The 12,409-nt window shown below is 44.2% G+C and overlaps 1 protein-coding gene across 1 annotated transcript in view; it reads left to right on the top strand.

The window, feature by feature from the left end:
- Positions 1 to 3,002: 3,002 nt before the first annotated feature.
- RFESD (Rieske (Fe-S) domain containing) overlaps positions 3,003 to 12,409 on the top strand; it is a 12,606-nt gene continuing 3,199 nt past the window's right edge. The window contains exon 1 of the mRNA XM_015428193.1: positions 3,003 to 3,070. Coding sequence (XP_015283679.1) covers positions 3,062 to 3,070 — 9 coding nt within the window. The 5' untranslated portion in view covers positions 3,003 to 3,061. The remainder of the gene's footprint in view (positions 3,071 to 12,409) is intronic.

Raw genomic sequence — 12,409 nt, forward strand, 5'->3', positions numbered from 1 at the left:
AATTCCTTTGTTGAGATAACTGCTACTTTTAGGTCAGCAACTGAATGTCATAGAAGGTTAACATGTTCCCCCACTGTTTTTTGAATGTTGCGGTTTCTGATGTCAGACTTAGGTTTATTAATTCTTTGTTGAAGGGACTGGCCTGTTTGTCCAATGTAGAGGGTGGAAGGGCATTGCTGACACGATGGCATAAATCACAGTAGAGGATGATCAGGAATATGAACCTGAGATAGTATGGTTGATACTGCTGGGTCCACTGATGGTGTTGCTAGGATCAATATGAGACCAAAGTTGGCATCTTGGTTTGTTGCAAACCTTGGGATGGGAGTCCATATCACTGTTATGTGCTCTATGTAATATTTCTTTGTCTATCAGGCAACAGGCTTTAAAAAATAACTGTGATGTACGATAAGCCATAAGCAACTGCTGGAGTACAGCAACCAGGCCTCGGTTCCTGCTGGAGCGCACCAGAGCACCGCTCTGCCAGTCAGGAGCCCAGGGGGTGGGCAAATAAGCCCCGACCCCTGCTCCCACCAGCCATCAGTTGGGCAACCGTGGTGGGGGAACGTTCCCCCTCCTCCCTGAGCCCTGGGGTGGTAGCCTTGGACTCGTAGGGGCAAATTCCCCCTCTTGCGTGTGATGTCGGAGCGGCAAGAGGTCATTCTGGCTCCCCCAGCTCTCGGGAGGGGCTCTTTAAAAAGTTATGGCCGCCGTCGCTGTGCTCGGCGGCAGCTGCGACGCCCGCGCGGGGGAGGGGAGGGGCAAAACGTTCCCTTGCCTCACTGATCCCCGTGGTGGCGGCCTTGGACTCGTAGGGGCAAATTCCACCTCTTGCGTGTGATGGCGGCGTTGCTGCTCGGACATCACACGCGAGAGGTCATTCTGGCTCCCCCAGCTCTCGGGAGGGGCTCTTTAAAAAGTTATGGCCGCTGCCGCTGTTCTCAGCGCAGCTGCAACGGGGGGAGGGGCAGGGTGAAACGTTCCCTTGCCTCACTGATCCCCGTGGTGGCGGCCTTGGACTCGTAGGGGCAAATTCCACCTCTCGGACATCACACGCGAGAGGTCATTCTGGCTCCCCCAGCTCTCGGGAGGGGCTCTTTAAAAAGTTGCCGCTGGGACATCACACGCGAGAGGTCATTCTGGCTCCCCCAGCTCTTGGGAGGGGCTCTTTAAAATTTTATGGGTGCCGCCGCTGTTCTCGGCGCAGCTGTGGCGGGGGCAACATTCTCTTGCCTCCCTGAGCCCCGGGGTTAGGGTTAGGGTCTGAAAAAAGGCCTGCAGAGCCAGCTCCCCGCTCCCCCTCCTTTTCTCAGGCTCCGTGCTAGAATGCCGGCCTGAAAAAGGGCCAGCCGTATGTCAGTTTCGGCCCCATTATATCCTATGGGCCATTGAAGTCAATGGTGAAAACATACGGTATATTCTAGAGGCTGGAGGGGAGGGAGTTTGAGGGAGAGGCTCCAAACTCGCAGGGTAGCTGCTGGAGCCTCTCCCCAAGATATCAACCAAGTTTGAAGAACATTGAACTAGGGGGTCCAATTCTATGGGCCCCCAAACAGGTTGCCCCTATCCCCTCCATTGTTCTCTATGGTGGGGGAAAAGTAACTTTTTCCCCACCATAGAGAACAATGGAGGGGATGGGGGGACCCCCTGGTCCAATGTTCCTGAAACATGGCGGCTATCTTAAGGAGAGGCTCCAGATTTCTTAACATAGTGTTCCTGCCAGGGAAGCTGGGGACCCTGCCCACGAGTCTCCATTTTATCCTCACAACAACCCTGTGAGGTAGGCTAGGTAGAGAAGGGGAGATTTGGCCCGGGGTCACTCAGCCAGCAGAGTGAGAATACAAACCTGGGTCTCCCCACATCAATCTGCAACTCTGACCACTGTGCAGTGCTGCCTCTACTGATCTGTAATGTTCCAGAGGTGTTGTAATGTAATACTCAGTTTCTCAAAGGAGTGTATGCCTGTCTGTTGGTCCACTTAGGAGTCTTGATCCTGGTTGTGTGGTGGGCTAGTTGTGGCAAATGGTAGGGAAGCTCAGTATTTCTGTATACTGTTGTAGGGGCTTTATTGCAATGTGGTATGGCCTGATATTATGTTCTTATTCCAGTGTGGGGTGTGTGGGGGGCAATGGAAGCTGAGTGATAGGGTCTCTCCAAGTGATTGCCAGAAGTGAGATGCGTCCTGGTCTTGTGTGTTACAGATAATCTTACAAATAGTCCTTTGCATGCTTACAAATAGTCTATCATGCTTTCAACTTTAAAAGGATCATAATGCTGATTCTGTGAACTTAGGCAAATCATAGAGCAGGAAGGGTTGCATCAGTGCTTAGTTCTTGTGGCCCTTTCTTACACGCCCAGAGAAATGCTGATTGCCACTTTGGGGCCAGGAAGCAATTTTTCTCCAGGCCAGTTTGGCCCCCAGTGATCCTGGAGGGTTTTTTTTTAATCATATTCTGGGCATGGAACAGGGGTCACTGGGGTGTGTGTGGGGGGTATTGGTGAATTTCCTGCATTGTGATGGGGTTGGACTAGATGACCCTGGAGGTCCCTTCCCACTCTGTCTATGATGCTATCATTCACCCAGGCTGGCTGTGGGCAGTCAGGCAGAAGGCCTGAGATCCTCCCCCTCCCCTTTTCCTTCGCCTGACTTGGAGGCAAAGGGAAGGGAGAGGGGGGGAAAGAATGGATCCCAAGTGCTTCTGCCTGTCAGAGGGGCTGGTGCACACTTCTGGTGCTGTCAGGGGGTGTGGCATATGCTAATAAGTTATGCTAATGAGCTCCTGCAGCTCTTTTTCTACGAAATGACCCTTGACAGTAACTATTATGCAAATTGGCAGCTAGTATTCACAGGCAGGCTTCCAAACGACCATAAGAATTTCCTAAGTCACTGTAGCGAATGGCTATCATGTGACACATGGACTCCAATAGTATTGTATATTTTCTTCCTCATGTGATGTTTCGAAGGGACAACTTGAGGAAGCACTTCCTGCATTTGTCAAGTTGCGGTGGTCTCTCAGTTGAACGGTGTCAGCTTACGGTTGCAAACGAGAGGACATACGAGATGGAACCGGTTAGTATTAATCAAAAAACTACTAATTATTTATTCGCCTCTGACTACATCCCTACAATACGCATGTGCGAAAAGGAAATATAGCGCAAGGCGTTTAGGGAGTTGTAGTCTTCGTGGCACGTGATTACCATTACGTTCATGTTGGTTGCTAAGCGAACCATGCTGCTTAAAGAGCATGTGTGGCGACTGCCACCTGGTGGGTGATATGTGAACTTCTTTTCATGAGCGATGTTCTTCTGAGCCGGGGGGAGCTCGAAGGTTCTCATTGTGATTGGATCGTGGGTCGTCCATTTGTGTGACCTACTTGCCCACCTTGGACGTGGGAATTCCTTGGTCATGGCTGCTTATTCAAATACAATTAGATAATTTTTGTGCGCCTGATTGGTTTCCTAACCTGCAATTTAGAACTGGCGAGCCACTGCCAGCACTTTTTTTTAAAGCCCCCGTCCTGTTCTTTTCCTACCTTCCAATATGCAGGTCCATTGTTAAATCTTGCCATATGTGGTGTAGTGTGGGCAGCTAAGAATTTGAATGGTGAGCCAAGAAGTTTCAATTTTAATATCTGGACTGCAGCAACACAAAACAAAAAGATGGTCGTGTTTCAAACAGAAAAGACTAAAAAGTTGTGTCCCCCCCACACACACACACACACATTGACTACCTTTTGAATTTTCAGTGTGATGGCTATAACCATGAGCATAAAATCTTATTTCAACCGTACACCCAATGGGGGTCTCGGCTAGCTTACTGACTCACTTTCATCTTCCCCCTGGGGATAATGTACAGAACCATCTTCCAAGTCTGTTGTTACTGAGAATGTATACGAAGCGTTGAAAGCACTCCTTATTGAACCCCCCTCATCCCCTAATTATAGCCTTGTCTCATACAAATAGAAATCTTTGCAGGATTGACTTTCAACTTATAAATTTGTATTAGGGGGCTTGGATTTAGGGCTATTTTTAATAGCATGGTTTCGTGACAAAACTATTATTTCTAAGCATAAACAATGTGTCACTCTTTCACCAGATTATCGTAAACTGCCTTGATATTTTAGGGACTGGTGAGATCAGATTTCAAATAGTATTGCCGACCAAGTGTTCCAAAATAAGGAGGAACTCATTGTGAGGCCATAAGAAAGGCTGCAGTACGTGTTAGATCTGGATCCAGTAGCACTTTAGAGACTGACCAGATTTTCTGAATAGAAGCTTTGGAGACTCAAAGTTCCCTTTGTCAGATGGCTCATCACCATCCACTAACTTTTCTGCTGTAGACCAACATGGCTACCCTCTGAAACTGTCCTTGTAATATTTAAATTTGCCTTTAGCAGTTAAGTTACATCTCTAATTTTCTTAATTATGGAACTGTTACTTGATTATGGAACTATTACTTGAAACAGACCCAAAGAGAATGAGGCAATACAAAGGCAGGCAGGCTCCCCACCCCTTGCAAAAGCCTTTCAGTGTGTGAGAGTGAGTGAGGAACAACAACTGAGCTGTGAATTGAGGGTTGAGATTTGTGGGAAAGATAGTTGGGAACTCATGGGGCATAAATATTGGGGAATCACTATTCTAGACTCAAGTCTGGAGTTGGGGTTGCCATCTGAAGTCCCCTAAAAAGAGGAGAGAGGGATTCCCTAGTTTCCAGCGTAACACCCCACCAAGGCAATTAAAGCTGCAAAGGGACAGACATTCAGCTTAAGAGGTGGAGGGAAAGTTAGGCTGGGAGCTGCGTTTTCTTTCTGTCTTAATTGGAGAAGTGAACAGCAGATGGCTTCTTTTCCTTCATTCTAATGACCACCCAGTGCACTAAAGTTTTGTGTCTGTACAGTGCTCTTTAGCCCTACGTGTTCCATAACAGCATGCTGCTTTCCAAAGCAGTATTTTCCTATATGTCTGCAGTGTCCCCCCCCCAGGTATACAGAAACTGACCCTTTCTCTAGGTGAGGCACAGGGGCACCCAATTACCTGTTAGAGGTAATGGAAACAAATAGGCTATTTGGATAAAGACTGGTGGCATAACTTTGGGTTAAATCTTGGCAAATGGTAGTGGGTACTATATCCTCAGGCTAGAGCTGCAGATGCTAATTTATTTAATTGGTGGATTAATCAACTAAAGCTTTCTAAGCAGTTTAATAACTTCCTTCCTTTCCATTAATCTGTGGAGTGGATATTGAGGGGCACACAGCTCTGAAACTTACACAGGATTTACCTCACTGAGGGCTTTCTTTTTTTCTATGATATTTGAATGAGAAAAGGAAGCTCACAATAGTTTTTTTTTTTTAATATGTTGGAGTGGTATGTATTTTATATTTCAGAGTAAGACCACTTAGGTATGTCTTTTTGATGCCCTAATATTGGTGTTTAGATGTGTCTGTGAGTCTACATAGACAATCCATTGTTGTTGTTGTTGTTCAGTCGCACAGTCGAGTCCGACTCTTCGCGACCTCATGGACAATCCATAGGGCAACATAATCAGTCTCTTATACATTCCATTTTACAAGCAGAAAGTCTGCCAACAAGGAAATAGAGCTGGTGATAGAAAACTTCCTTATACAACATTGTGTGTACAGAAGAGGAATGTGGAGACTGTGAAGAGCATCTGCATTATACTCATAGTGTGTTGTTCCCCAAAAATAATTTGTATTGGTCTTTGCATTAATTAACTTAGAATGCTGTCCACTTGCAGAAATTACTTTAGGCTTATTATTTTAAAAATTATAATATTTATTTACAGTCAGGGCCATCAAGACAGGAAACAGTTAATACAACATTAAAAAAACATATCACAAAAACAATTAAAACCTAAACTAAAATACATATTAAAAGAACATAAAATAGTAACTAAAATATAGGGTACAAGGCATAAAATGTTATACATTTTGCATAATCTCCCTTATATATAAAAGCCGAATGGTGGTGGCACTTTTCTAGAACATTCCACACGCTCCGGAATTGGTTGGCGCCCTGATGTGTCACTTAGAATCTGTCCCTATCCACCGGCTGCATTGCTTGAGTCTTGCCTCCAACATTCTAAACAGTTTGCTGTTCCTCTCCCCAATAGCCAGTCAGAACACAGAGGTTATTTGCATATGCAGCCTCATTGGCCTTTGCCTCGGAACACAGAGGTCGTTTGCATATGCGACTTGATTGGCTTTTGCCTCTAACATTCTAAACAGTTTGCTGTTATGAGGTAAAATGTGTCCAATCTCCAGGTGAGGGCTGGAGATCACTCAGAGTTACAACTGGTTTCCAGATGGCAGAGATCAGTTCCCCTGGAGAAAATGGTGGGCTCTGTATTCTTATATGCTGCTGAGGTGGCCCCCGTATGACAACCAATGTTACGTAGCAGTCAGGGCTTCAGAGCACGAGAGACGCTGCAGGTGTGTGGGGGGTGGAAAACTGAAGAGGGGGAAATAAAGGTAGGTTGATGATTGGCTGGGAAGGAGAGTTGCCAACTCCAGGTGGGAAATTCCTGGAGATGTGAGGGATGGAGCCTGGAGAGGGTGAGGTTTCAGGAGGCGTGGGACCTCGGATAGGTACAAAGCCATAGACGCCACCCTCCAAACCAACCATTCCCTTCTGGGGAACCATTGTTGCCAATCTCCAGGTGAGGGCTGGAGATCACTCAAAATTACAACTGTTCCTTAGGTAGCAGAGATCAGTTCCTCTGAAGAAAATGGTGGACTCAGTGTCATTATACCCTGCTGAGGTCGCCACAGCAAATTGACACTGAGTGTTCAAGGCCGGGGCACCTGTCCAGAGCCTCTTTCTAGAGATAGTTGTATTTATTTCCACAACGGGCCTTTTTCCTAGTAACTATATAAAGCTCCTCTTTAATTATTTGGTTAGAATTTTTTAATTAATTTGTTTGTTTTACTATGTGTATTGTTTGCCTTTCGTTCTGAGACATAGTAGATCAGCTTTCTGCTCCCATTTTAAAAAAAGCTATTTGTATTGTTATTTTAAGCTTGGCCTCCGTAACAGATGGTTTCCAAAGTTTCAAATGTGCATACAAGAAAATGAGCCCATGTCAGTGAGCAGTACACTTTTCCCCCCCCTTTTGTGGAAAACTGGTAATCTTTGAGTGAAAGAGAGTTCTTGGCATCACAGAGCAGAGAAGGAGCTGAACACTACATGATATCTTTCCCTGTACATTTATGTATTCTGAACACAGTATACTATAGATGTTGTGCCAGCATGTTCACTTCCAGCCAGTTCTTTCCTTGTACATCACAAACAATCTTGACTTGTTCCCAGCCAAGAGGTTGCTTAGTAATAGGTAGGGTGACTCACAGGAATAATAAAGACTGGGAAACAGGCATTAATCAGATTAGCTATAGAGGCTGGCAAATGTCTGCAGCTAGCCTTCTCCCTATGCCGCTAAAGCCCTCCAAGCTGTCTATATGTGGGTTTTAATTAACTGTTTATTTGGTGATACAGATAAATCATGGGCAAGAAAACAAGTTAGCATTTCAGTATCTAGCATTCTGTAAAGTTATTAAATATTGGCATACTGGCATTAGAACACATTTGGATGAAATAACATATTCTCCTTTTATTATCTTTTTGCATCAGATACGCTGGTAAATGTACATTTACATTTGTTGTGTACATTGAAGCTACCATTCACATAGAGAACTCTGTTTTGTGTGCAATCAGATTCCACTAATTTCAAACAATGAAGATTTGGATGCCAAACTAATTAGGTCTCTTTGTTGTAGATTTTCTGAGGACCACACAGGGAAAATGCTATATTGAAGGTACTCTTCCAGTGCAAGTCCCATGTGGGATTCTGATGTTGATGGGTGAAAGTATCACTCCTTTGGGGTGAATGGAAGACTTTGCCATGGTGTTTGATTGAAAGTCAGTCTTACTGAGTTCAATGGCATTTAAACCTAATTAAGTGTATGTAGCCCAGACTAGCCTGATGTGGTTGGATCTCAGATGTGAAGCAGGGTCAGCCCTGGCTCGTATTTGGATGGGAGACCTCCAAGGAATACCAGGGTTGTGACACAGAGGAAGGCAATGGTAAACCACCTCTGAACATCTCTTCCCTTGAGAACCCTACAGCTTGGGTGGCCAAATTGCAGCTCGGGAGCCGCATGCGGCTCTTTCACACAGTCTGAATGTTAATAAAAAGCAAATGTGCATATTTTCCAGTAAAGACGTGTATGTAATATTTGTTCATGTCTTGCGGCTCTCAAACATCTGACATTTATTCTGTGTGGCTCTTACGTTAAGCAAGTTTGGCCAGCCCTGCCCTAACGGGTCATCATAAGTCAGCCGTGACTTGGTGGCACTTTCCATCACCAAGCGTATGTAAGATTACAACCTCTACATGGGAAGAACTTGTTACAGTTCTCTGATGTGCAGTTAACATCATCAAGCTTTAATTGGTGTTTTGTACATAATTTTTTACAAAAAGGGAATGGGTGGAAGGACACCTGGTTTCTGCATTAATTAGAATGAGTCATTTGCCCTGCCCCCTTACCCCACTCAACTTTAACAGTAATGAGTTGACATAGAATAGATCAGTTTATGCACAGGATGTACACTGGTTTTTCATTCATGGGTAACTGTATTTTCATAGTAACAGTATGGTGTTAAACCTGTGCCATGTTTAACATTTGATTAAAGCATTATGGGTCTGAAATGTGAAAAGTAAAATTAATGTCCATGTGATTTTGATGCAGAAAGCTCAATTGCTGGAGAAGGCAGGGATGAGATCATTATTTCAAAGGGAAAAAGTCATTGCAAAACTTCTAGGATGTAAAATGTCATTATCAGGCCAGTTGCAGCCCTACTCCTATCCTCTTATCAGCATTTCCACGATGTTGACTCTGCCTCTTCCCACTGTTCACGTCACTGCGTGCAGGCTCTACAAAAATATTCTGTCCCTCAGTAAAGAGCTGATGCATAGAAATGCGTATATAGTGGAGCTAAAGATTATGAACTTCAGCTGGTAATTCTAAAGCCTTTCATGATCTCCCTCTTGTACATGAAGCAATGATCCAACTTTCTATGTGGTTTGCTGTACCATCTTGGTGGGATATTATTCTGATGTCCCTGGGAGTGTGTCTGCTGCTTATCATGCAGGTATGTTTCTCTAAATGGGCAAGTAGTAAATCTCAGCAACCCCTATAGGTCAGCTTCAGGTTCACAGTTTGATATATTAAACTAGTTTTTGAATTCAGTGCTTTTAATTAGGGACCTATTTGCATAAAAATAGCTTTAAATACCATAGCTCTAACTATAACATACATATTATGGCCAGCAGAATGTTACATTGGCAAGATATTGCCACATTTATTATTTTGCCTTATATTATTAGCATTTTCACATTTCTGAGGCTGTAGTCCAATGCACATATACTTGGAGTGAGCCTCACAAAACTCATTGGGACCTACTTGGGATAGAAATTGGAATGTATGTTGGCACTGAGAGGGAAGAAAACTGTAGGCCTGGAAGTTATGAGGTTTTCTGTTGTATTTCTGGGATTGTAGCTCTATTTCCCTTTTTATCTCAAACACTTCATTTTCTTGTGTAATAATATGAATATATTTTAAACACTTTGGCTTTGTGATAATTTTAACAAGTTTTTTAAATGCTGAATTCTGCTGCTCATATTTTATTTTAATTATTTTTCCTTATCTCATATATATATATATATGTATTTCATATTTTATACATAATGCTATTTAATCTATTACAAATACAAGTTTATAGTAAGTAGAAACCAACAACCATGAGGTGGGGCCATGGCTCAGTGGCAGAGAATCTGCTCCAGGTTCAATCCTTGGCATCTCCAGTTAAGAGAATCCAGTAGAGGGTGATGTGAAAGGTCTTTGCCTGATGAGACTCTGGAGACCTGCTGATAGTCAGAGCAGACCGTACTGCCCTTGATGGGCCAAGGGTCTGACTCAGGATAAGGCAGCTTCATCTGTTCCTGTGGACACATCCTCTGTTCTGTTCAGCGGGGCTTGGAAGTGAATGGCAGTGACTGCATAGTAGGATTTTATTTTATTTTTTTACCATTTTGCATCTTGTCTTACTGTTTACTGTTAAATAGTGGCTGAGAACTAGTTTTGAAGATGAGAGGCACTCATTAGATTAGGCTGACTGTGCATTTATGTGAAACAATCAGGATGTGAGCATCTTTGATGAGGCCTACTGAAGGAGGATTCATTCAGTGCCTTGTTCTGTACCCATCAGGCCAGGTAGTAGGGAACAAGAGTCACACTGAAGGACAAGCAGAGTGGTACCCAACCATCAAAGCTACAGCCAAAGCCTAGGAATATCCACAAGACCTGGAGCAAGGGCCTGGAGAGCTGGAGCCTGGCAGCAGGGTGCTGTCCAGACTGAATTGTGAGCTGGTTTCATAGGAGGTGTATGAGCCAGTGGAAGATGGAGTATCACTAAAGAATTCTGTAGGGAACTGATAGCCCATCCTTTTCTGTAGCCAGTTAGGTCGAGTCTGCTGTGATTTAGATTCTAGAGAGCTGTGCTCTCCTCCTGAGAGTTGAGTGCGAAAGGTCTTGAGCTGCCAGGTCTGCACTCTGTCACCTGGTTCAGGCGTTGGTCCTAGGGGAGACACTGTGGGCAGTGGAGATGGACAGGTCCACTCACAGGGTTCCTGATCTGCCTCTTCCACAGTGGGAGCACTCAGCATCCAGAAATCTGTTTATTTTGCATCTTGCCTTTCTTCCATCAAGGGACTCAAGGCAGTACACATAGGGTCCCCTGCAGTTTCCCATCCAGGCAGTGACTAGACCTTGACCTCTGTAGCTTCAATATTTGCTTTTTGACCATATCTAGGTATGGTTTAAGGCAGGCACTCCAGGATCAGGCATTTTCTTTCCACAGAGAAGCCTTTCTACACTGATTTATTTACAGAGGATCTGTTCTGCATCTTCAATAGATAGAAACCTTGTGTGTTGCAGATGATTCTGTACACAGTTTGCACACACTGTCCACTACAATTGTTGGTTCTTATTGTTACCATTGTGAGCACAACAGCAAGTCCTAGAATGCACTCAACTATCCCTCTAAAACACATGAATGGGGAAGATCAGTAATGGCAAGCAAGCTGTCTTTTTGACTCCTTATCTGTTATTACCAAGTATTGATGAACTTCCAGTGAACACCAGGATTTCTAGGAACCCAGAGTATAGCAGGAGTAAGGGATAGGGAGCAAGTTTGGGTAAGTAAGTTGAATGATCTGAGATGGGTGGTGAGATCGGCAAGGCAAGAAGCAGGTGTTTGAAGTGGAGAATCAGTAGCACAAGGTGGAATAATTGTAATGGTGCATATTCCCAGAAAACTTGCAGCCCATTCCTGTGTGAAGGCAGGCACACTTAGACCCTTCCAGGGTAAGATTATGTATAATTCAATAGTGAAGTCCCTTGGGTTGCAGAGTGTGTTTTTGTTTGATTGATTTATATCCCATTATCAAGGCAGTGACCAAATTAATTCTAGCACAAAGTAATTCAGTACAAATAGCAAATATTAGTGTGGAGAAATGCCCTCCACTAGAATTTACCCCAGTATTTCAACTACTTATTTATTTATCGTCCACCTTTCTCACAGGGACTCAAGGCGGATTACACATAGTGGGTTAGTACAATCGACAAAATGGGTCATTCAATAACCAATGCATTAGGATTGTAGAAGTCTGGAACTAACCAGAAAGAACTGAAGCCCAATGTTCCCTCTAAGCTGTGGAGTCTTGTGAGAAAAAAATTCTACTTTGTGAGCTACTGGCATTAAAGTTGTGAGCAAGTGATTTGGCTACTGCATAAATTAGTTTGCTCTGGAGGTGGGATGGAAGTAGGCAATGCATGCTTGGAAATAAACAGTTCCTTATAAATGGCAGTACAGTTGTTGGTTCCTTTAACATGTGCACGTTATAGCTAGAGTTTGTTTCTATTTTTCTGTGATCTTTTAAAATTGAATATGTTTTCAGTTACTGTGTTTATTAGGGCTTTTCTTGTAGAAAAAACCCAGCAGGAACTCATTAGCATAATAGGCCACACCCAACAGCAGGAGCTGCGGTGGCTCAAGTGGTTAAGACGCTGAACTGCAGGCTGTGGAAGGTCAGTAGTTCAGCAGTTCAAGACCCGGGTGCCGCAAGACGGGGTGAGCTCCTGTCTCTAGTTCCAGCTCCTGCCAACCTAGCAGTTCGAAAGCAAGAAATTGCAAGTAGATAAATAGGTACCACTTCGGTGGGAAGGTAACAGCGTTCCGTGCGCCTTGGTGTTTAGTCATGCCGGCCACATGACCACGGAAACGTCTTCAGACAGCGCTGGCTCTTCGGCTTTGAAACGGAGATGAGCACCGCAAC

Source organism: Gekko japonicus, unplaced genomic scaffold, assembly GCF_001447785.1.
Source record: "Gekko japonicus isolate JY-2015 unplaced genomic scaffold, Gekko_japonicus_V1.1 scaffold1858, whole genome shotgun sequence".
In the NCBI taxonomy this organism is placed as follows: domain Eukaryota; kingdom Metazoa; phylum Chordata; class Lepidosauria; order Squamata; family Gekkonidae; genus Gekko; species Gekko japonicus.